Source organism: Mauremys mutica, chromosome 16 (genome assembly GCF_020497125.1).
Source record: "Mauremys mutica isolate MM-2020 ecotype Southern chromosome 16, ASM2049712v1, whole genome shotgun sequence".
NCBI lineage: Eukaryota > Metazoa > Chordata > Testudines > Geoemydidae > Mauremys > Mauremys mutica.
Window position 1 is genome coordinate 20,659,650 of NC_059087.1, and position 26,585 is coordinate 20,686,234.

The following is a 26,585-nucleotide window of genomic DNA, read 5'->3' on the forward strand; positions in this document are numbered from 1 at the left end:
GTTCAATTACTGAAAGCCCAACCATCTGATCCTTTGGGCTCTGTTTTAAAAGTGGCTGCAGAAGCATGTTTGTTATACATACTCATCTTGAAGTAAAGAACACCTTAGATATGCTTTTTACGATTAGTGCCCATAAGCTAACTACTCCCCTTTCAAGGCTCATGTAAAATTTAGACCTGATCTACCCAGGAAATACTATTTTAGATGAATGAAATGTGGGTATAGACCAGGGTAAGCCCCTTGGCGGGCCAGGCCAGTTTGTTTACCTGCTGCATCTGCATGTTTGGCCGATCATGGCTCCTGTTAGCCACAGTTCACTGCTTCAGGCCAATGGGGGTGGTGGGAAGCAGCAGCCAGCACGAGCTGATTGTCCGAACCTGCAGACACAGCAGGTAAACAAACTGGCCTGGCCTGCCGCATGCCAATCCCTGGTGTAGACCATATCTTAGTCCATGCATAGTAAACTGAACACTTTACTGTTATGTTCTCTGCAATAACATCTAGCATTTTTTAAAATCAAGAGTTGGACAGGAATTAGGCTAATTTTACATTGCATTTTTAGTACTGCTGCAGTATAAAATTAGCCTATCATGTCTACAGATGAATGCAATGCTCAGATAGCCTTCTTCACCAAGCAGTATTTCATTGTTGGGAAGGTGGAAAAGTGCAAATGAACAGTTGTTTCTCACATCTGGCAGAGGCTAAATATACTTGGACCCTCCCTTGCTGAAGTTTTCCAAGATCACTGGTGTAACTTGCATGCGATAAGTAATGGCAGAATAAAGCCTCTAATAATATTGGAGAAAGCTGTACAGACCACAGATAATGTTACAAGTTTGTTTTTATTTAGACTGTACAAACAGGGCACTAACACTGGCTTGATATGGGACCAGTACTATGAAATAAGTGGAGTAAGAAAATAAAAAGGCACTAGTCTTAAAAAGAGACACTCTGTGTATTCTAAGAATATAATTCATTTAATACTGTTAATTTTACAGCACAAAAAATAAAACAAGCTATGATCCCCAAAATAAACTTTAAAAGCTTGCTTATTATTGCCTGAAGTTCATGGTCTTTAAATTACATACTGTTTTAATGTTTACACAGTGAAGACTGTCTCAAATAGAAGGCCACCTTCCCACTGCAAAAAAATTCATTTAATACAAGTAAACAGAAAATGACAACTATACAGGAACACTTCTACTGGACCCAAAAGGCTGTCTTAGGCAGGTCTTAGTTTTTCAATTGTAGATAGTTGGAGATGCTTGAAAACTTTACCATAAACAAAGCCCACTCATTCCCAGGATGTTAATACAATATAAAAAATTAGATTACAGGCACATGAAATGGCACAAAGAAAGCATTTTTTCCCTTTACAAAAATAATGTTCAGAGCCCCCACCCAAAGAGGATATATTCCCTTTATTTATTCCTGCCTGATTTGTAAACAATTATGAATTGAGTTAGTGCTTATCCAGTGATGTGGACACTGACCAGTTAAAATGAAAACTGTTCTAATCAGAGGCTTCAGTATATATACACACACGTACACCAGAGGAAAAGACAAAATAGTAAACCTTTCATGATTAATGGTTTTGACAACTGACAAAAGTGCTAGTTTGAAACCGACACCTACATAAAAATTAAATGTGGAACATGATCCACCTAATACTGCATAGATTGAAGCAAGTATATTTTATACTCCCAAAGAACAGCTATACTGACCATTATCTATCATCAAGGAATTTTTGAAGAGGTGTTCTAAAGCAACAGACAGCACTGCAAGAAACAAATCTTTGAAGGAGAAACACAAACTGATCAAATGCAGTTTATATAAAATACATATCTTAATAAAATAGTGAAGACATTTTGATGCAAGTTTACAATCAACTTAGACTGTTCAATGTGATACATTTTAGTAAGAGGTGGTGTTTAGTATTAGACACAGGGAGCCATTTAAGTGGTCCAAAACTAGGTGCACACTTTTTAGGTATTCTTCTTTGCTTTAGAAACCACCATGTAATGCTGAGATTTTTGCAGACAGATGGTTTGCTTCTTTGGGGGAGATCACCAGTAGTTTAACCCAGGACAGTGCTTACAATGTTCCAGGTACACAGTATATCCAAATGAGGGAAAGTAAGGAAATACTTATTTTTGATAAATAAGTAATTTTCTGAATTAATCATGTTTATGGATTTTAAAATGAAAAAACCATACACTGACAGCTGTCAACAGCTAGGCCAGGGTCAAAATAAGATCCTTATGGCAGACTGAGTTTAGTGCAGTTTAAATACAAAAGTAACTTTCAGTAGTATGAGCTTCATAATAATTTACAGTAGGGTCCAGACACAAGCAGATTAACAGGGACACTCACTTTCTAGAGCTGCATAACTGTTTGCATTGCAAAGGACAGTTATTGCCCACAGTCAGGTAATCCTACAGCACCACACACTTTTAGTCAATGCTATTCTCTTTCACAGTAAGTTTGGTTGGCAGTAAAATGCTTTAAGAAGAGTTTCTCCAGACTGTCAGCCATTTGATGAGCACTACAGAATGTTAATAGGTAAGCTGAGATGCTTTTCTAAAAATTAATAATGGCTGCAAAATGGTTTTTTGCATGCTTCAGTGCCTTGTCTCCAAGAATTTCAAGGCACTTCAATAGAGCGTTCAGAGCAACATGTGCTTAGGGCTGAACAGCCCAACATCCTTAAAAGTATTTTCTTCCCCTATCTTATGTCTGAACATGTACTCTTTTAAGTGTTAATGTTTCACATAAGTTCCTCTAAATGCTGAAAGCAAAGTTTGGATTTCTGCATCTTTTGCTAAGCTTGAAGGCATGCTTAATACCTAAAGTACATCCTCCTGCTATTTAGAGTTGTCAGCTTCTGTAGGGAAGATATAAACAGAGCCCCCACGGTTAAAAAGAAGCATAATTATTTTCACATGTATTTTATTTATTAAAATTTTTCAATTCATCTTTTAAATTCATTTAAAAAGAGGCAGGCAGAAGAAGTCATGGAGTTGGGCTCATCTACACAAGTTGCTCTGTTTACCTATAAAAGTTTAAAGTGGTACAACCCCCTGGTGTGGATGCAATTATACTGATTAAGTTATGTCAGTATAAGGCACCTTTATCTCTCTATCCCCTCCCTGAAACCAGGCTGTACTAGTAAAAACTGTTTAAAAAACCCTATACTCCTCCCTAAGAGCTATACCAGTACAAAAAAGTCTGTGTGTAGACCAGGCTTAAGTGTTTCCCTTTTAAAGGTTGTTTCTACAGTTCTAGTGCTTGCAAATCATCCAGCAACTTTTATATTTGCATTCAATAGTCTGCAGAATTGGTTTTATGTATATCACAGAATGGGCTACCATTTACAATGTCAACTAACATTTTCTTAAAGGTCTTCACTTCAATGGGTATTTACTTTCATCACACAAACTTTATTTCTAAGTCAACAGCAAGCTTAGAGTTGTATCACAAAAACAGCCTTGTTAAAATAGCTGCTCAAAATGCACAAGAGATCCAATTGTCTATAAAGAGACTTGTTTTGACTATATTATTTTAGGGCAGATTTTCTCTCATTCAGCTCTTCCCTTCCTCAGCCACAAAATTGCAGTTTTTTTTGTTGTTCCTCTGTTTGGACAGTGATGCAAAAGTTTCATATTTGATCTCAGGATTAGAACTCTCCTCCTAATGAATAAGCCACAACATTCTGTTCTTGAAAGCCTCAAACAGGAAAGATTATTTTCTTGCTCCTATTTACTATCTGCCTGTATGATTTCAGTCTTCTCCAGCTTAAGGGCCAAAATAGTTCTAGAAGTGATACTACAGTTTGGATGATGCAACTATGGTATGGTCAGCACATGATTTCAGTTGTGTGCATTCCAAATGTGTATAAAAAGAACCATCAAACTGCAGCAAGCTAGAAAAATGGACAATGCTAGCAATGTGCCATTAACAGTCATCATCCCCACCTCAAATGATGCTTATCGTAGCCAGAAAAATGAAGCAGCAGTGTAAGCTGGGCAACAGGAATCATTCATTTTCATCTGGATTTTGAGGGTCAATTATTTTGACATGTGTGAAAGGGAAGAGCCCTTTTCTGCCATTGACTTCACCTTCCCACTGACCATTTATATTCATCCTTGTAACCTTCACAATGTCCCCAACCTGCATAATTAAAAAAAAAAAAGTTACGACATTACAGGACTACAGTTGCTAGCATAAAGATATACAATCCAACTGGGGAGAAAATATTGCATTAAAAGATCAGAGAAAAATAGCGTATTGAGATTAATTTCAAAGTAAATTATTCTCTCATAACCAAGTTTTTGTAAGGTTTGATATTTATGTACGCAATTCCCCCTCCCCATCATTTTTGCAGCTAACTAAAAAACATTTCATTTTTGATAATTTACTCATGGGGCAAATTAACTGAATTATACAGGAACAACGTGTTCCTATCAGTCTTTCCTCTGGGAAAGTGTGCAGTTTGTTTACTTTAGTTGTGCAACAGTATATTTAGCTTACATGTATGGTTAATACTGTTAGTTTTAAAGAGGTATAATCAAATGTGATGTCTATATTTCAAAGGAATGTAGTATTCACACTATTAAAGGTTCCAACTTTAACTAGGTCAGTGCTGTTAAACAAGGTTGAATTTCAGAGTTACAGGAAAAATCTTAATTCACTGTATGGTCAAATTATTTTAATTGCTTGAAGGGATATAGTAGTCATATAGAAAGCAATAGTTTTCTAAATCAATGCTACATTTCCTATTCAAGAGAAAAAAATATATATTTGAAACTCATTCTTTTATAAGAGTTAGAATAAAGATTCTATTTGTTAAAGAGCAGGAGCAATGTCAAGACAATTCCTTCCCTTCCCCTTTCATAATGAAAATTAAGAACAAGAACTAAGGAACTTAATGCTAAACAAGCTGGAAGTTAGTACAGCCCCACTGATGGCAAGATATCCCTTATTTTTCCAAAAATGTATACTACCTATAGCTTAAAGAGCAGTGCATGAAGCAGAATACCCAGCATCTCTACTACGAACTAGCATCAAACTAAGTTGGCTAATAGCCTTTGAAATATTCCTAATGTTTTAAATATTTCAGAACAGTCTCTGGTTCCAGTAGTTCTCAAACTTTAGCCCCTGCCTTCCTGTTCAGTTCATAATTACATTGCATCAATATGGGAGCTGCAGCAGATGCTTACTTGAACATTTCTCGTAATGTAACATTTTAGCAGCAGCTTATACACTTCAGTAGTGACACATGCTGGCTTTTCCTTATGTTGCTATACTAAATCCAGTCTCAAGTTTTCCAGAAGCAGGGTTTGGACAAATGTATCTGCTCACCTATGGAGAATTCACCATCTTCCTGAGTGAGCATCAGAGCCAATACAATTATTTGTCAGAATCAAAGCTTTCATTTTAAAGAAAAGCTTCTGTTATGATCAACATTTTTTCAAAATTTTAACTGGTGCTGTCTTCCTAATTCTGCAGACACGTTTAGCGTTTGCTTCTGCTGATGCTTATAGCTCTCTCAAACAACAAAAAATAGTTTTGTCAGTTTTCCATTTTGCTTTTCAACACATCAGCAGCCATGAAATGGACAAGAATCCAGTTAATTTAACTCTGCTGCTACATGGGAAAGCAACAGGCAGAGGCAAACACAGGGATTGGAAACCAAAAAGAATTTTGCAGGGAGTAGAGTTAATCAGTAGGATGAACAAGGTGCAAATTTGAGCTGCTTGAAAAAAACAGTGAAACACTTCAAATTTTCTAACTTAGAAGGTTTAAGTTTTTAATAGTTTAAAAAAAACCCTCCAAACCTGACTAGCTCTATATAGCTGGTTGAAAACTTAAAAAAAAATTGTAAAGCAAAATGTAGACGATTCTGACTAGTTTAGTGTGGAATGGCAGAGAACACCACCCTCTACACCATGCTATGGGGACAAAGGTTTCCAGATGTTAAGTGTCACCTGCCCATCCAAACAGCAGCTAGATGTTATAAAGGGTGGTCACCAGGTACACAGCTTCCCCTTGGTATTTAGTATTTTTTAACAAATACTTAGTAAATGTGGCATTTGTAATACACTGGAATGCATAGTTTAAAGTATTAGCAAAATCACTAAGTAAATTGTATTTGGCCCTCGGTGTAAAAATCCGGTTCTAGCCTACTCTGTTCTAATACCACAGTTTGTCCCCAGTCAGACTATTTAGACCAAGTTACCCAAAAAAAAAAAAATGGTTTTAATGTTTAAAACTGGTTTATCTAATTTAAAGAGGATCTGTGCCGGGATCTTTAAACTGCAGCAAGGACACTGTTTTTACAGTTTTGTGTAACATGGCATGTTTATGCCAGTACCTATTGCTGTTGCAGCTCAAGTCAAAAATTTTATCTCTTTTCAACCAAAGTGTCACATATAAAGAAAATTCCTAAGTATTTTTCACAGACAGTTGAATTAGTGCCAGATGCTCTTAAGCCAGTTATTCAAATGGTTGTAAATAGTCCATTTAAATAAGACTACTAGGCATATTATTTGTATAAATTACTTGAAAGGCTATATGTGGCTGACACTCTTCCTTTAAGCAAGGCTCCTTTAATAAAAGTTTAAAGTATAATTTAAGCTACCTACAGCAGCAATCTCCTTGGAGCCATTATGAACATGGTACACAGTTTGATTTTCAGACTGCAACAGAAGCCAAAGAGGGACAAGTAAATACTGAATGTTCTTTAGAAGTAACTTAAAAAAACCCACTAAACTGCTCTTTACATAGATACGTAAGTAAGCTTTATCCTGTACATAAAAATGTAGTTTTTCAACCCCTCCCTGCTGCTTCTAAGGGGAAATACCATAATATACCATAAGAGACTCAAGAACACAGCTTAAAATAAGTTTAAACTAGCTAACCTTTCAAAATCTCCCATCAACTGTTGAGTATGGGCCATCCACGCTCATGGAACTGACATCCTTAGCACAAGTAATTTTTGCTCTGACATTCACACCTTCTTGTCAACTGTTGGGAATGGGACACCCCCCCCCCCCCACAGGAACTCATCTTTTTTTGTGCTGTATATTTATGCTTGCCTACTGTAATTTTCACTCCATACATCTGAAGTGTCATAGCCCACAAAACTTTATGCTCTAATAAATTTTAGTCTTTAAGGTTCCACAAGACTCCTCGTTTTTCTTCAAAATGTTACTCACTTAAACCCATTTCTTTCTTCCCCATTAAAACAAATATCATTGGGAGAAATGCAATTGTACGTTCAATAGTGACTTTGTTTAAACAGAGTTTCAGGTATCAGTAGTTTGCTGGAAACATTCAGCAGCTATCACTGGGACTCAAGAGTACAGTGGCTGGAGACTAGTGAAGCATTTCCTATTTCTGCTCTGTTCAAATTTTCTCCAAGTCAGTTGAAAGTGATTTGCTGTTATACTTCATTTCCACCTTGTGTGTTTCTCTAATTTATCAGACTGAATTTTTGTATTGTGCTCCAAGCATGTGTACAGCATTTAGAACGTTAGACAACAAAACCATATCAGACTAGACTAACCGTTTAGGGACTCAAGGTTCTCCTACTCTCCACAGAAGAGAGACCTACCTCACCCTCACATAAGCTTTTTCAGACAGAGATGCATTACTGCCTGCCCTGAAGGTCAAATCCCCACCAGCTGGGAAGAAAATTGAAGAATTCAAGATTTTTACTAAGAAACTCCTGTCTCCACCTTCAAGATGTTTTAACTTAGGACTGATAGTTTGACAGCACTTTGGCTGATCAACTAGTGGGATACAATAAGATTTAAACCATATATGGCTTTACCGACCACCACCAGCCCCATTTTAATTGCTCCTAGAATTGAGCTAGAAACCAGTACACATTATGGAGCAAAAAGTTATATGCAGCAGAAGCTAGGGATGTAAATATCAGTTAAAAAAGTTAACTGGTTAAAATGATTAAAATTATATAGTTTAACCGGTTAACCAAGGTAGCTGCGGGGGCCTGGCACAACGGGGCCCCCGCTCCCTCCTGACACGGGGACACCAGGAGTCAGGGTCAACTGGTAAGCCTAATGCTTACTGTAACAGTTTAACCTTTTAGCTGGAGTTTTGCTGGTTTTTAGCCCCACATAGAAGGCACCACCATAACAAATACATATACTCACTGACCAGTGACAACACTCTAGATAAACTATTCTCTCCCTGCCCCCCGGTGACTTTTTCCAGGAAGGAAGATTAGAGACAAAATTGTCACACTCAGTACCAGGAAACTACTAAAGTACTGGCCTAAAATGTATGTTTAGGAAGGTGCTGACAATCTACATAAATAAAAGGACCTAATGGCATGGTGCTAGATTTAAATAACCTGTCATGGCATAGTTCTAAAATGCAGATTCTGGACCCAAACTGCATCATAGATGATGTTGCATTTGCCCCCCATACCCTAAAACCAACCAATTCAATTTGAAACAGGTGAATCTTATCCATGAAGTAGTAAACTCCTCACAACAAGAAAATAGTCAACCAATTTTGAGCACTGGCAGCAAGGTGAATCCATTTTACCAATCTCCCAGAATATTTACCTATATACAATACGGAAGAACGCCACACCACCAAATTACCTTTATCACTTAGTCTGACTTCAAAAATATATTTTATTAAAATCAGATTCAGAATGTTATTTCTGCTATCTTGAAATAAAGGGCTGCTTAGTAGAGGAGCACTTAGTGTGTAAAATATGATACTGCTAGTTCACCTTAAGTTTTCCAAACACATGCTCTACACCAAAGTTAATTTAACATGGATTTACACCACGGAATAGCTTTTAACAAAAAGTTCTAGTGGCCACAAGTTTCCTAGCAAAACATGAAAGTTTCCTGCTCTTGAATACATTTCTGCTGAGCAGCACTAAGAAAGAAAAGGCTTTAAAAGAGTGGATGTACAAGCGATGCACCAGAACTCGCCACATATTTCTAAAGAAGGTGTTTAACAATTATAATTAGTCAGCTGAGTTTTCTTTAATTGGAAGCTTGTGAACAACCTCTCACACTATATCTACAAAAGTAAAGCAGTTTCCTTGAGAAGATTTTATGAAAAGGATGCTGAAACAAGATTTTGAGCAGACATGTTAATACTGTCAATGTCAAGACAGTGTGGGTTGTATTTTAGATTGAGGAGTTTTATATTTTGTTTGAGAATTTATGAATCAACTATTTCCTATATCTGATTAGTCAGCATACTGAAAATGATTTAAGACAAAATACTTGTGGAAAAATAAGGTCAACAACGGCAAATTATAGGAGGTGTTTAAGATGTTCCTATGCTCTTCTGAATAAACTTGACAAGTCAATTTCAAGACCTCATTATCCCAATTCATTAAAAAAAGGGCAATGCTTAGTTATCTCCAAGATGTTTTGAGGCTAACTTCATTTGCAAAGCATGTTAATATCTTTGGAGGGAGGAGTAAAATTAATATTAGACTCTTGAAATGAGTAATTCTTTAGAGGTGCAGCCATTTAGTCCCCACCCAATGATAAAATTGGAATGTATTTTAAATTACGTTCCAGTTACAGCATGAATTCAAAGCCCCGGGAAATATAGCTTTTGGAGTATGCTAGTCAAAGTGTTACTCATGTACTCTAGACTCTTCCATATCTCTGTCTTCCATTTGGAACTGATTCATGCATCATAAAAAGGGAAGAAGTTTGGTGCACGTCATTTTATTTATTGAAAAATATAAGATTGCATCCAAGTGAATTTTACAGCTACTTGTTAACAATTTAATGAAGACACAAGTGATGCGCATTTGGGGACAGGACTGACCATGGAACACAGGAGATGCAAATCATAACTGTAAATCAGTGCTTCACTAGTAGCTGACTACATGAATAGCGGTCAGAAATAATCAAATGGCTGTTTGGAATCTATCTGGAGTTGGTAATCTCATTCCAATTGCTAACAGACAGATGTCTACCTCACAACTCATATTTTTCCTGGCAGAATCACTGGTGATGTACAATACTGAATGGACCATTAAGATTTGGCTACCCATTCAAAACGAGACTGAGACACAATGTGGGGTTGAGAAGAGTATCTGAGGTCCAACTGAACCAGGAAAATAGTGGCTGGGGCTAAACTGCTGCAGTGAAAAGAGGTACAATCAGCAGCAAAGTCCAGCTACATGGAAGGAAGAAGCTGGTACTATGTAGCGGTGGCAGTCATGCTAGGTCACTGGGGCAGCAGGAGGGAGGAAGGAAAAGATGTCATTGGGAGATTAATGGAGTCAACAATAGGGAAATTATGCAAATATTTTCATGTTACATTGGGTGCCAAAGCTAAGGGACAGCAGAGGATGGCAGAGAAATGAGATGTCCAGGCCAAAGAATCTAGCCCCTCAGACCAGGGGGCAAGACGGTCATCCATTTAAGCCTCTTTACACCACATAAGGAGGCCAAATTGGCATACAGGGGGCCTAAAAACTACATCTCCTGCAGGAACAGGATTCCCCCAATGCAGGGTCTGAGGAAGACACCGTAAGGCTATCTTCCAAGGATTTCTTTGCATCCCCGTATGGAGATTGCAGAATTGCTATGGTGTACAGACAGCTGGGGACAGGCTACCTTGGAGTGGTAGGTGCAAAGGTGGCTTAAAGACCCCCTTAGATTTACCCATCTCTTCTGAGGCACAGCACAGAATTTCAACCAGTGTCTCCAGCATACCTACATCAAGGAGAGAAAAATGAAGAAACTCCAATAGAGCTAGATTAAAAATCTCATCCAGAAAAAGCTCTAGCAGTAAGCCAACATCTTTGACAAAGGCACTGAAGTGAGGACTTCATACACCTCATCTAATATGGAGACTGGATCAAAAAAAATTGGTGCCAGGATTGCTATGATTAATATATGATGTCTATTGGACTTATCCTGGTGGTAAAGTCTCAAAATGAGCACTTGGAACTTGTGTGTGTAGCTTCAAGTATTAGGTAAACAGATGTTGTAGATGTGATGTTTAAAATATGCATTTTAAATATCTTTACTTGCACTATTTTCTTGCACAAAGGAAATTTATCATTGCTGTATGAATGCTGAAACACTAATGAGAAAAGTAGCCTAAGTTTTGCCACTCACAGTTTTGTACATCATCATCAGGGGAATCTAACTACTGGCACATTTTGTCCTACTTGTGCCTCAAATTTTCCTTAATTAATTGTTTTCTTTGTAACCTAATTGTAACACACCCAAGAGAGAGTCTAGAAGTCAGTTATATAATTAAGGTCAACAGATACCTATTTTGGTGAAATAAATACTTAAATGACATACTCAAACTTTTCCATAGCTATACATTTGCAATCAAATGCCAGCTGAAAAATGAAGTAAGCCACTTTTAACTGGTTATAAAGTAGGACTTGAAAAGCTGCCCTCCACAGTGAACAGGAATCTTTCCTAAGTAAATGCCATCAAGTTCTGCAAAATTTAAGATTTCGTTTAAAAAAAAAAACACAACAAAAAACCCACAACAACAAAACACTTACGATTGCAAAGATAATCTTCCTAATGTAAACTATGTTAACCAATGCAGCGATGTGTCTCTTCAGAATTAAGATGACATTACCACAGCAAAGAGTTCTGGCTGATGCTACTGGTACAGTGGGGCTACTACTACTTTGGAGGACCCTGTTCGGTGGGAGGATTTTGTTAGTACCCCAAGGGTAGCTGCCACTCAGAGGTCACTGTATTAGGCTACACCAGCACCACCACGGGACTCTGCCAGGTTAGCAGGTCCTCACCCTAATACACAAAAAGAGCTTTCTACCTGGGTTGCAGGAGGACCAGCACAAACTCAAGAGCCCTCTTCTGACATGGTAGGTAAAGACCTCCTTATTTCTTAAGAAACAGCTTCATTTCCGTGGTGGGCTGAGGTCAGTCCAGTTCAGGACATGGAAACATCAGCTCTGAGTGTGGTTGATAGCATACATTTTATTTAAGGGGTGACCTAGCACTAACTGATCCAACAAGAGTATTTGGTACCATTAGCTTGGTGGCAGAGAATTCAGTCAGGAAAGACCAAGCAATGGAGACACCCAACCAACAGGAGACTGGGCAGAAGGGAGCACTGCTTTGGGTACTTATGTATTTTGGCACAGTCAGAGGGCTTAGTCCTCAGACTAGCGGGGGGCAAATTAAGTTTTTCAAGTCCTGATTAAATTTACATGATCTTATAAGACAACTATTAGAAAGCCATGAAATCTGCAATATTGGGAAACCTAAGGTAGAGTCCACTCAATATTGTACTGAAAGTGATAGCAGCAATCTTTGCTCTTGTGGAACCAATAAACTTCATTCAATTGTCAGGACTCCTGTGGAGTTTTTGAAGTCTGTGGTATTCCCTTCTAATTTCCCCCAAAAGAAAAGGTGGAAGGAGAAAATATCCCTAAAATTTAGGTGCAGCACTTTAGTCCTGCCAAGTGCAGGATGTCCCCTACCCCCAAATTCCTTCCACCAGAGCTTCTGAAAGGGGAGGGGGGAAGAGGAGGATATTCTTTTGGCTAAAATGTAAGATTGAGGATAATAAAGTTTGGGCTGTATGCATAGTTCTCCCAGAGAATCCTATGTATGCATGGGTCTGTTTAAAAGTATCTGGCAGTCAGGACCTGGCCTGCGGGTTGCCTATAGACTACTATTGCATTAAACTATAACCTTACAGGGACTATTATTTAGTTTATTGATATTAAGCCTCTGACCCTTCAAGGCCCTACATGTTTGGTCAGTGATTCAGAGGTCCACCTAGGACCTAGGGAAGTAGAATGAAGACCACAAAAGAATTCCTTGGCAAGTATATCAGGAAACACTGGAAAAGATAGTATAGGAGCTGCTGAGATTCTGTATGTAGAGGTATGGAAGAGCTGCAGCCACTGTGACTATGAACAGAAGTTGAGCAGCCCCTCCTAACTTTACTTCAGAGGTTCCCAAGGAGAAGACACCATGTGACCCCCAATAACAATTCTTAGCTAAAACTGATGATTGGGCAGAAAGACATCTCCCTTCCCAAAGAATTGACAAGGCAAAAACAGTGAAAGCATGCAAAGGAAGAAAAGACCTTCTTGATCAGACTCCAGATATTTGGAGGTTAACAATCCAACCCCATATATTGGTCTGAGGCAATTACCGTATTGTTCCGAGTATAGGCCGCTCCTGATTATAAGCCGCACCCTTAAAGTTTGGTGCTATTTTTAAAAATTTTTTTTTTAACTTTTTTAACAAAGAAAATATACACATTAGTAGAACGACTGCTTTTTTTTTGGTTTTGTTTGCTGCTCTGGCTGCCCTATAGGGTGCGGAGGAGGGGAGCGCCCTGCAGCAAATTCCACAGGGCAGCCCGTGTCCTTCCCTCCCTGACGACCGGCGCAGCGCGGAGCCCTCCCGGAAGACAGCACGGCAATTGGGGCCGTGGGGTGAGCTCCCCACTGAAGTGCTGGCCGCCCCCCTTCTCTCTCCCCCCCCCTGCTCCCCCTGGCCGCCTCCCTCTCCCTCCCCCCAGCTAGACCAGGCGTCCACTCTGTAGCACAGGGAGTCCCCCTGCACCCTGGGTCTGGCCGCCCTGTAGGGTTTTTTGTTTTGTTTTTTCCCCTGCTTTGCCAGCCGTGCTGTTTTCCCCCTCTTCTCCTCCTTTGCCGCTCCAGCCATGGTTTTTTTTCTTTTCTCCCCCCCGCTTTACCGGGTTTTTTTTACACTGACGGTTTTTTTTTTTACACCTGCTTTCCCGCTTCAGCTGCACCGTTTTTGTTCCCCGCCACCGCCTTACTGCTCCCGCTGCACCAAGTTTTTTTGTTGTTGTTTCTCCCCCCCCTTTGCAGTTTCAGCCGCGCAGTTTTTCGTGCCCCCCCCCCCATCCCCCTGCTCTAGCCGCACTGTTTTTTTTCCCCTGCTTTGCCGCTCTGGGATTTAAAAGGCTCTGGGCTCCCCGCCGCGGCGGGGAGCCCAGAGCCCTCTGAGTCCCCGCCGCGGCTGGGATTTGAAAGGCTCTGGGCTCCCCGCCCGGCGGGCAGCCCAGAGCCCTCTGAGTCCCCGCCGCAGCTGGGATTTGAAAGGCTCTGGGCTCCCCGCCGCGGCGGGCAGCCCAGAGCCCTCTGAGTCCCCGCCGCGGCTGGGATTTGAAAGGCTCTGGGCTCCCCGCCGCGGCGGGCAGCCCAGAGCCCTCTGAGTCCGGGCCGCGGCTGGGATTTGAAAGGCTCTGGGCTCCCCGCCGCGGCGGGCAGCCCAGAGCCCTCTGAGTCCGGGCCGCGGCTGGGATTTTAAGGTTTTTTTTTCCCTCAAGTTCCTGATTATAGGCCGCACCCCTAATTTAAAGACTTAAATTAGGGGAAAAAAGTGCGGCCTATACTCGGGACAATACGGTAATTCCACAGGAGCAGTGGTGAGAGTCTGAAGTGACCACATAACTAGAGTTACGGAATAGAAAATTTAAAGAATATTTGTGCAAGTTATCGCTCCAAACAGTTTTGCCCATAAGCAGGTTCTCCCCACCCCTCCTTTTCGAGCTTCCATGGCATGCTCTTCCCACCCCAAACTAAGTCTTGGTTTCAGAAGCATGAATAGCTCATCAGGATGCAACTATATTGAAAATAGCATTCAAAAATTGTTGCCTATATTATTTGCACAAATATGTTAATTACGGCTTCTTGCAAACAGTGGGCCAAAGGCCTCACCCACTCCCAGAGTAAAATCTTTTGGTGCATTTTGATCTTTGGTCCCCCACAAGGACGCACCAAGATTTTTTGGGTGTCCCCCCATTAAGGTCCAATTTTTGACCTTGACAGTGTCACTTTATGCAGGAGAGACATTAATAAAAGCTAGGAAAATAGTTAGACATTATTTTAAAAGGTATAGAAAATTGCTGGGTCTGTAGACATGAGGCATCTGCTTTAAGAGCCTTAGCTTCTGACATGTTTTTGAAGCATGAAGGTTCAGAAGAGCCTCCTTATGGAGAGCAATATTTAATAAAAAGTTTACTTACCTAAGAAATCATACATAGTATCTTTGCTTGCTCTCTTTCTTGCATTTTCTCCCTTACCTCCCCGCTCCCTGCTGACAGCAAGTGAGCCATAGCTAAACAGCACTTCATTCAGCACTGCATTCTGTCACAATCCACTGCTTCCAGCAACATTTAGTGGATATGTTTTTCAGCTTCATTCACATGGGATGTCACTCAAGAATGGGAACTATGTTTAACTTCAGAAAATGTGGTGTGGCCAGCCAGCATTGATACCACCAAATTGTGTCAGAACCATGTCTAAAACACATCTAACATGGTTTGTAACTTTTCAGTTTTTTAAACTAGTTTAGCTATAATCATACTTAAACATGAGTCCCCAAACTCTATTTAGGGGCTACAAAGCATATCCATAAGTCATTTGTTCAACACACCATCCCCAACATATTAGTTCTAGTGTTGAGCTCTGGAAAAGCAGCAATAGATGTTGCAACTAGAAGTTTTTGTTTGTTAAGATACAGGAATACATTAGGGTTCCAACACAAGAAACTTAAATGGGCTACACTATTGCCTTGCATCTTAAAATTTTAATTTAGATCATGAGTAAAATTTTCAAATGTGCTCAAGTGACGTAGGAGCATATATTCCATTTTTAAAAGTGATTCAGGCACTTAGGAAGTTAAGTATCATTTAAAGTCGATGGGATTAAGGTGTTTTTGAGAATTTTACTCCTTGTCTACCCTGATAGCCCTCAGTGCCCAGTTACTAACGAAGCTGTACAGATGCACACTTGTAGTAGAGACAGGGTAAGCTATTATAAGCCATGATTTTAACTGATGCAACTTACATCAGTTTCAAGCACCATTATTTTTCATGAGTGCAAATAGACAGAACTGCTATCTATACAGCTACACCAGTGGCTGTAATCAGGGCAAATCCCCAATGCAGACAAGGCCTAAAGTTCACATGTCCCAGAACCAAACTAATTCATCCAGGAAGTCAAGATTCAGTTAGAATATGACCAAAGGCCATACCGAGAATTACAGAAACACCATACAGGCCAATGGAAATTCAAGCATAGAACACTAATTATATAGCTGGGCTAGTCCAGTAGCAATGAACAGATGTCATATAAAGATATGAGCAGGAAATAAGCATATGAGGCATACTGTCCACCACCCACATATAGCTGACATTATTAATTATCTATGGAGGATGCTATAACTAGTTCTCCCAACCTGGACCACTAGTGTGGTCCTCCAGGATTCCCCCTGCAAAACAAAGCTCAAATGAACAACATCCATAGTTCAAGTGCAGCAGAATAGCCAAGCCAGCCAGATTATCATTTCTTTTGCCACTGACAGAGGTGATGGACCCACATGTTTCCAGGGCAGGGTGTGTCCATCCCATTATTCTTACAAACAAAACCTAGTAAACAATTCATATTATGGAAAAAGAAAAGAAAGGAAGAGTCTGAATTAGGTACATCTTTTATATGTGCTCTAGTCCCTTTCTAAAGGGAAGTGGTATGCGTGAAGCAATTATTTTGTAGAGCTGTTATGGTATGAAGAAAGACCTTGTTCTCTCAGTTACTTGAGTTAGAGCCAGGCAAAGCCCAATCTACTCAAGATAGCCACACAAATGAATGACTCAAATGAATTACATAATCAGGTTGCCACCATTTCAACTAAGTTGTGCTCTTATTTTATTAAATTAACTACTGAAAATGTTAGAGACTGAACTTGAGAAAAATCTTACCTCTAATGCCAAGGCAGTCTTATCATAAGCACATGGTACTCTTTTTTGAATAGCTTTGGCATAGACCGGTCCATTCTGTGTTGATGGCAGAGGGTTGATCACTGCTCCAGGTGTACTGGATACAGAGGGAAGGGGACTTGTGGTCTGAGGTTGAGCATAAGCATGGGCAGGTTCTGGAATACCATAGCTGTTGGAATTCCTGTTCCCATGTTTCCCATGAGGGGATGATCTGACCAGCTTCTCTACATAAGGAACAGGGATCATCCCAACACGACCATCTTTGTTTCTGGCACTCCACCACTGGTCTTCAGGCTTCTCTACAATTACCAGTATCTCACCCTTTTTAAATGGCAGATCTTCAGCATCATTCCCAAGAAAGTCATAGAGAGTCCGAACATATTCCAAATTTTCTTCTGCAGTGGGAATGGTAGGGGCTGATCCAGATCCCATTGGTGGACTTGGATACCTGAGTATTTAAAAACAAAAACAAAACACCACACCACTTTTAATAATAGATATTTACCTGACTCTGTATACTGGGTAACAATTTACTCTATCATTTCTTACAGTAGAATATTCATTAACATTAAAGAGATACTAAGAAATTCAGCTGTCACAAGATTGCTTCAAAGTGCTATCAAACTGGTATTTAGTACAACTAGTGCTTACTTGAAGTCTCTAAACAATGAGCTAAAGACTATACTGTGTAGTCTCTTAACTTTTAAAAAAAGTTATAAATTTGTTCATGGAGGGTGGAGAAAAATGGGTGAAGGATGCATATTTGATCTTACTGATTCAATACAGCAAGGTACTTTATCATTTGAATTACCTTAGCATCTAGAAGTCCTAGACATTGTGCTACGCACTATACAAACACAGCACAAAAAGACATGCCCTGCTACAAAGGCTTACAATCTAAGTATAAGAGAAGAGACAACAGATGGATATTGTCAAGTTTTTCATAGGCATCACAGCAAAGGAGATCTGAATAATGAGGTAGTTTCACAGAAGTGGCAACATGGGAGAAAGCACAAAGGCATTTGTTTGAAAATTTAACAAGTAGGTAGTGGAGGCTCGCATCACAGGACAGAGGCAGGCATCCACAACTTGATATTGAATGAGAGAGGATAGGTAGGGTAGAGATCGACTGTGAGGGGCCTTGAAAGTGAATACAAGCAGCTTACATTTGTCATAAGAGAAAGGGAAGCCAGTGGAGGAATACAAAAAGAGGATGACATGGTCAAAGAGACAGACTTGAAAAATTAATTCACAGCAGCATTCTGAATGGCTATGAGCAGAGCAAGAATGCATTTATCAGGGACAGAGAAAAGGATATTGCAGTAATCGAGATGCAAGATGATGAGAACCTGGAAGAGAGTTTTAGTTGTGTGGATAGATAGGAAGGTTGTATCTTAGAGATGTTATGTAAAAAGAATGTGCAAGATTTAGATATAGTCGGTATGTGAGGACCCAGAGAAGTTAGAGTTGAAGATGACACCCAGGTTACAGGCCTAAGCAACAGGCAGATGGTGTTATCCACAGTTATCAAGAAAAGAGGCAACAGGAAGAGTTTGGGAGAAAAGATTAAGAGCTCTGTTTTAACCATGTTTAGCTTGAACTGGCAGCTGGACATCCATGAGGTGTCAGAAAGACAGGACAAGATTTTAGTTTGGACAGAAGGTGACATGTCTGGAGTAGAGAGGTAGATCTGTCAGTCATCAGTATAAAGATGGTAGTTGAACTTGTGTTTGTGGATGTGATTACCCAGAGATAAAATGGTGTAGAATTAAATGGAATTAAAACCCACTGTAAAATAGTCTTAATTTGCTGGGTAACTCTAGATAAATTGTCCTTACAAAAAAAGCAAACTTAAGACTTCAGCATGCATTCCTCTTTTTATGAATACAATAATCCTATAGTGCAAGGTTTGAAAAATCCAGTCCTCCATGACAAGGTGGCAGCTTCCCTGGGCAAGTATGGTGATCTAGTGTCAGTTTCTACAGAATTTAAGTTCTTATTTAAAATGATAAAGTTTCTAGTGCATATGGTTGCAGACTCCAATCTTGCCTTTCTAACTGCTGCTTTAGAACTTTTCTTAACTTAGTGAAATTAAAAAGCCTGTTAAGATTATTGCTATTATGCAGAACCCTGTATGCAGCACTGAAACAGTCAAGAATCATGTCAGTTTTGTACTGTTACTGCATGGGAAAGAGATGAGCAGAGGCAGACAGTGGAGTTATTCAGGAGGAAGGAGGACCCAAAATACAAAGAAAAGTAGCAGAGTGTTTCCAATGCCTTTGCAGCAGAAGACAACCCAAGGCATAACTGCTGCTTCAACTGCCCTAGCTTTACTCCTTAGTACAGGGGTGCTCAAACTGGGGGTCGGGACACCGCACTGGGGTCATGAGGTTATTACATGGGGGGGTTGCGAGCTGTCAGCCTCCACCCCAAACCCCATTTTGCCTCCAGCATTTATAATGGTGTTAAATATGTAAAGAACGGTTTTTAATTGGGGGGGGTCGCATACAGAGGCTTGCTATGTGAAAGGGATCACCAGTACAAAAGTTTGAGAACCACTGCCTTAGTACTTCAGAAACAGCAAGAAAACTGTATTTAAAAATAAGCTCCCAGTAGCCTAGAACAGTGATTTCTTCACAGAAAAAAGATAATCTGTAACACACACACACGCACGCTTTATTTTGGTACTCAGCAGTTGTCCCATTCCTTAAAAAAATGGAAAAGAAAAGTATACTAAAATTGAGAACATAAAGGTACCTCATTTAGGTCATTTTCATTTTATTTACTATTCATTTCATTACTATACTTCCACAGTTTGAGAACACTTCACAATCACACCTCACTGCAGCCAATGCTAGTGTTTCTTTTGCATTAGCATTCTGCCCATCATTGATCTAGCACTGGTGCACCACCAACTGTGGTAGTAACGGGAAGCACTAATGTAGGCCAGAAATAGATTTATCATGTTGGCTAACCCACAATGATAAGAACGTTTATGACCAGTCCATATTAATGCTTCCACTATTGCAGCTGCACTGCTGTTATATCAACAGTGAGGAAAGTGCTATAAAATACCGTACACAGAATAAAGAACAAGTTTACTGATGAACTTGTCAAAGCCATAACATTGCGAAAAAAAGTAACAAGACTACCCATCAATTTAACAAGCTATTCAAGAAAAACATATGGAACAATATTGGTTTAAAATGAACTTCTACTGAAGTCAGAAAGGACAAAAGAATACAATACTCTCAGAAAGCATATAGTCAAGAGTGAGAGCCCAGGTACACTTGCAATTGCAGTAAAAACTTGCATCTGATTCAAAGCACAAGTAACCAATAAACAGCTCAGAATAAACTGTTCACTTAAGTGAATATAATTGTTAGCTCTTAAATGCCAAAATGCTCCTCTACATTAAGTATTTTTCAGATGAGGGTTGAGCTGATCACTAAGTAAGCAACAAGCAGTTTTTTACATTATTCATTTAAAAAAAAAAAGGATGAATAGCATCTTCAAAACACGAGAACCCTGGAATAAGATATTCGACAGAAAAAAATTATATCAATGAATTTAGAAGGAGGGAAAAATTATCATCATGTACTTCCAAGACCATGCAACTGGCTAGTGACACTGCTACCTGAGTCCTGCCCATATTCTAGCATATTACAAGAACACACAATTTGAGAAATGCTGCAGCTGATAAAAATTAGTTCCCTCCCCATCATCTCTTTAAAGAGAAAAAACTTTTAGACCCTACCATCATGTCACTGAATTTCTACAGCTGTAAATTTTTAACATAAAGGCTTAATTAGGGTAACAGTTTAGATAATATGCTATAAACAAAACTTCCTCTTCCTAATCAATCCCATTTGTAGTATTACAACTACTGCTAGGAAGCATGTCAGTATGAGTTAATTTAGGGCCCAATTCTGCTTTCTTTATACTGGCAGAATTCCAATTGATTTCTATAGTTTTGCCTGCATACTGAGTATGTTCATTGAACTGAATCATACCTATATGCTCAAGGCCCATAAAGAGATGGCAAATGAGCAGGTTTGCCTGGGATCAAGTTAGATGGCACCAAGGCCTCAAATGGGTAAAGAAACCAAATTAAATCACTAAAGCACATGACTGAGAATAGAGGCTTAACTTCTAGGAAAGCAATGCAGCATCCAAGTGGAGAAGAATTAAGATAAGCAAGAGGACTGTGAAGGAATATCTGCAATGAGCCACAACCCTCCATTGATTGACAGTATGAGATACCAGGCAGTCCTGCTCAACTGCTCCTGCAAATGGGTAAGAACACCTGTCAATTACTGAGCAGCTGTCTTTCCTGCCAAAGTATGATCATCACTACTGAACATTTTCTAGCATTTAGTTTTAAAAATACCAAGTGATGCTGTTTCCATCAGGTCCCTGGCAAAACTATTCCACTTCTTAATAATTTTATCTGGAAGCTTTTCATGACAGCTCAAGTTTTTCTACTCAGTAGAATTTTTTGACAAGCCTATTTGACCCTTAGTCATCAAAAGCAAAACTAAGTTTGGAGCTAAATTTAAAATTAAGAATCAGTTTAGCTGAAAAAGTTCTTTAAAAGACTGGTTTCAGAGTAGCAGCCGTGTTAGTCTGTATCCGCAAAAAAAACAGGAGTACTTGTGGCACCTTAAAGACTAACAAATTTATTTTATTTATTTATTTAGCTCATGCTAAAATAAATTTGTTAGTCTTTAAGGTGCCACAAGTACTCCTGTTTTTTTTTAAAGACTGGTGTCACTAATAGGGAGACTTTAAACTGCCTAAATAAATCAAGTGAGCTAAGTCTGGATTTTAAATTCCATTTTGTTTCGCTTTCTAGTATTATTTTATTTTAATATAACAACTCATTAGTAGCTGTTTGTGCAGGATTCCAAAGACACCAAAGCAGGGTGCTGAGAAAGACTTTATAAATGAAGAATAAAGAACGAGTTCAATCAATCATTTTCTAATGTAGTTTAGTGACACAGGCAAGTAGGGTCCTGTGCTGGATACAGGACAAAGCATGAGCTGGCTGCAGTGATTCATTTCTTTAGTTCATATTCTATAACAACATTTCCCAAAGTATGGGGCATGTAAGATACATTAAGATGGGTAGGTCTTTAACATCAGATAGTGAAACTAAGGGGGAATGCATATTTTATTTTATTGAAGGGAAGGGGAGAGGGTCTCAGCTTTTAGAAGTTTAGGAAATGCTATCCTAGATACTAATGAAGACTAAAATCAATGAGTACACACCATAGTCCAACTGAGTCTGTGCATGGGTTCTAAGCAGTTATACTGTTCTAATTCATATCAGCACGAGGCACAGGAGTAAGAAGGAATATGGACCCGAGCACAAACTTCAGAGAGTACCACCTCTGCTGGATCTGAGGCAGGGAAGCACAGTCCCCAACTGCACAGACAAGCAGAGGGATGGCACCTAAGTACAGTCGGAGAACGGGCTGGATACAACATACGACCACTCCCTCACTCAAGGCAACTGCAATCACGAAGGTGAAGGGGGCCCAGCGCCTTTGCACGAGAGCTCCCAAGGCGATGGGGCTATACGAGCATTAGGGCGGCCCATCGATACGGTCCCCGGGCGAGGGCTCGCCGAAGGTGGCACGTACCTGGGCGCGGGCTCGATGAGGGTGGTGGTGTCCAGGTAGTGGATCTTGTAGAACTCCAGCAGCGCCGACAAGTGCTCGAACTCCTGGTCGCCGATCTTGAAGCGGCGGCTGGGCAGCGAGTTGATGATGTAGTGGGAGACCCGCGAGTTCTCGGACACCGACAGCACGTAGTCCCCCGGGCAGGTGGACGAGTCCCGCACCAGGAACATGCCGTGCCGCTGCCCCTGCAGCCGCGTCTGCGCCTCCGCCCGCGAGAGCGGGCCCACGTACCAGCTGGAGCGGTCCGACGAGTCGAAGCGAGCGGCCGAGGACATGGCAACGGGCGGGGGAGCCCGAAGGCCCGGCCGGACAGACCCGAGGGGAGAGAGGCCTGGCCCGGGCGGCCGGGAAAGGAATCCTGTGACCGGGGAGGCGGAGACCCAGCGAGCAGCCGGGTGGGGCGGGAGCGGCGGTCGGGCCCCTGCTTCTCTCAGCGGCGGGGCGTGCGGGACATCCTTCCCGCCTCGCTCTCCGGCCGGCAGCGGGGCCCGGCGGTGCGCAGAGCGGCGACGGACGCAGCCAGGCCCAGGGCGCTGGCCAGGGGCGGCTGCTGCTGCGCCAACTCCGCAGTGAGGAAGCGAAAAACGCTGGGCTCGCGCTTTATCCTACGGGCTCCTGTTCCCCAGAGCCAAAGCCAAAATGGCGGCCTGCGCCGGCAGAGGGAGGATTCCGAGAACCCGCCCCGCGCATGCGCTCTCCGCGCCTGGGCTCGCGCCCCCAGGGGCAGGGTGCAGCCTGCTGCTCCCCCCATAGGAGGCAGATCAGGGCAGAGCGAGCCGGTTCGAGATGCGGGGTCTGACGCGGGGCAGCCGCCCAGTCTGCCTGGCGGCGAGGAGGGGCCGCCCCCCCCCGCCCAGGGGTCCGCGCCTGCAGCGACAGAAAGAGAAGAGTTCACGTCTCTCCCTCCCGAGTCACTCCGAGAGCTCCCCCTCCCCCCGCTGCTCGCAGGCCGGGGCCGCGCGCGCGCCAGCCACCGGGCCGCGTCCTCGAGGGACTTTCATCCAATCACACCGCGCCCCTCCCCCCGCCCCAGCCAGTCTGTGCTTCGTGCCCGCCTTGTGTTCCAGGAGCTTCCAGCGGGACGGTGCTGGCTGGGTTCACATTCAGCTTTAACGGCACATGTGAAAGCCCCCTTCACTCTCCCCCATCGCTATCCTGCCTCCCTCCCTCCCAGCCAGGCGTCTGCCCCCCAGATTTCCCCTGCCCGTCTCCTCAGGCCCCGTCACATTTCCCGCTGTGCACATCCCTCAGAGGCGTCTGTCTCCACCTAAACCCCAAGCGCCATCCTGCTTCCCTGCCTGTCTATCCCCTCGCAGTTTCCTCAGGAGGCCCCGGCTTCAGGCCTGTTAAGAACAATTGGAAGCAAGGAAGAGCCCTCTTGTCGGAGGTTAAAATAGCTTTCCCTAGATTTTAGAGCCAGAAGGGGATACCGGGATAATCTTGTCTGAGCTGTATAACACATGGCAAAGAAGTCAAGCAGATCTTAAAATAGCCCATTTTCCTGCCCTTTTCCTCTTCCCCTTCTCAGCTGAGCTTTTCATACCCCCCCCCTGCAATATTACCAACCCAAACGTCAAGACTGACTTAAGTATTTTAAAACAAAATTTGGATTTGTGTATTGGCCTTCAGCTCTTTAAAACATTCACATTTTCAATATTTTCTTTAGAAACTTTTTTTTTAAATGAAGGCTGAGATGCTAACAGTCACATGACTCCATGAACTGGGGATTTTAGAAAAACACTGAATATTACAAGGATCACAAAAAAGTCTCAAACAGGCAAAACAACATCTGCTGTGTTCCTCCAAGAGGCAGGCACCCCTTGAGAACAGCTCACTTTAGCACAGAGGTTCTCAGACTTTTGTTCTGGTGATCCCTTTCACATACCAAGCCTCTGAGTGCGACCCCCCCTTAAATATATAAAAAAGTGTTTTTAATGTATAACACCATTATAAATGCTGGAGGCAAAGCGGGGTTTGGGGTGAAGGCTGTCAGCTCGCGACCCCCCATGTAATAATCTTGTGACCCCCTAAGGGGTCCCAACCCCCAGTTTGAGAACCCCTGCCTTAGCAGCCTAGAAGAGTCAGCTCCCAGCTCAAAGTGCTATTCCTATGAGCCACAGAAACTTTCAACATCAAGGTGGTTCTAACAAAAGACAGGGCAAAACAGCCTGAGATTTGAACAGCAGCAAGAAGAGGAGATTATTAACCAACCAGTATGTTCCCGCCTCCACTTCCATAGTCCCAGTATATTGCTGGGTGCATGCAGCTCCATGGGATTGGCCACTTCACATTAGCTAGACAGTTGTGATGGGCATGCTGGCCCAGCACAACCTCCTATTCTGAACAGTGACTAGAAGGTGCTGATTTCAAAACAGAACCCAGCCCTGGAGAATCCTTGACGGGGTCCAAAAATGGGCCATTACAGTTACAGATAAACAAAAATTGAAACCAGTGCTGCCAACGCTCACAAGCCTATGCTATTTTGGCTGGGACTGAAGCCATGCCAGAAGGTTCAGCCCTCTAGTAAATTTCAGTTCTGCCAGAGAGCCAACCTTCCCTCCCCCCTCAAAAAATTATCTGCGTCTCCCACTGGACCCCTCCTAGGGAAGAGCAGCTGTTGCAGAAGGCACATAGGGCTCTTCCCCTTCAGAAGTTGAGAGGACTTTTTGGGTAGGAGATGGACCAGCTGACACCATTATTATTTGTATTACTCCAGCACAGAGGTTCTCAAACTTCATTGCACTGCGACCCACTTCTGACAACCAAAATTACTACACAACCACAGGAGGAGGACTGAGACCTGAGCCTGCTGCCCCAGGCAGGGGACCCAAAGCCAAAGCCCCACTGCCCCTAGTTGGGGGGGGGGGAGCAAAACCCAAGGGCTTCAGCCCCAGGTGGAGGCCTGTAACCTGAGCCCCACCACCCGGGGCTGAAGCTCTTGGGCTTTGACCCCAGCCCCAAGTGGTGGGGCTCAGGCTTTGGCCACAGCAAGTCTAATGCCAGCCTTGGTTACCCCATTAAAACAGGGTCACAACCCACTTTGGGGTCCCAACCCATAGTCTGAGAACCACTGCTCAAGCATCTACAAGCAGGGAAGAAGGAGAACAGAAAGAGCCTGGCAACTGAGGACCTTGCTTACTCTTCTCCTGTGAAAAATGGGTTGGCCCCTCTGTGTTCCTCCCTACTATCAACATCCTCAGGGCTGGTAAGAGGAGAGGGGAATGAAGAACACCTGAAGCTGAAACAAAGGTGGGGTTGGTTGAACAGGCAGACATGGGGACCACAATTAGAATTCTGTGGAGAAGCTGGAAACTCTGTACCATCAGATAGATACAGCTCCTGCAGCAGGAGCCAAAATTACCCTACTCAAATTTAGGAGAGTTGGAAACACACACACACACACACACACACACACGAGTTAAAAAACCCCCAAAGAGACCAAAAACGCAATGTAATTCTTTTAAATCTGAAACATTTAAAATGAACAAAGAAAGACTTGGGGCAGTAATTTTGTAGTTCCTACATTGGACCCTTTCTGCAGGACTCACTCCAACTTTAGTATCTTCTTTCACTCTCTAAACCCTGCTCCTGAGAACTGGATTGCAACATCTGGCAATTTCCCCACGTGTTTCTATCCTATATTGGCAGATGGTGCATAATCTAAAAAGTCTTGGATGGGAAACGGGGTTTAAGTTTGTGGACCCTTAACATTGTCAAAATGGTCTAATATGGAAGATTTAAATCGGGCACTTATTTAAAAAAAAGCACTGTCCAAGAAACACCCTTACAAGGAATGGCCAGATTGTGATATCAAGGTCAGAGGTAAAATCTGAGATTTTATTGCAAATTAGACATGTTTTTAGGTCCCTAAGGTACAACTGGCAACTTGTAATAGTCCAGGGGGAATTCCAAGCTTACTATTCATACATACAGAATTGCCAGTTTTGTGTAACATGGGGATTGTATGTGAAATCCAAAACCTTATTTCAAATATAGAATCTCGTAACACCTTTAATATGAAAGCATCCCAAAGTACACCACTAACTATGTGTGTATTAGTATCACTTCACCAACCACTGAAATACAACCATCTCTAGGATGGAAAACAACAGCTGTTTAACAGCA

General features: G+C 41.8%; 1 protein-coding gene across 1 annotated transcript; it reads right to left on the minus strand.

Moving 5' to 3' along the window:
- Positions 1-823: 823 nt before the first annotated feature.
- CRKL (CRK like proto-oncogene, adaptor protein) lies at positions 824-23,320 on the minus strand. The gene is made up of 3 exons (XM_044990117.1): positions 22,422-23,320; positions 16,759-17,224; positions 824-4,170 (listed from the first exon to the last, which is right to left on the minus strand). Exons 1-3 carry the CDS (start codon positions 22,733-22,735, stop codon positions 4,036-4,038), a joined length of 915 nt encoding a protein of 304 aa, XP_044846052.1. The 5' UTR covers positions 22,736-23,320; the 3' UTR covers positions 824-4,035.
- Positions 23,321-26,585: the final 3,265 nt, after the last annotated feature.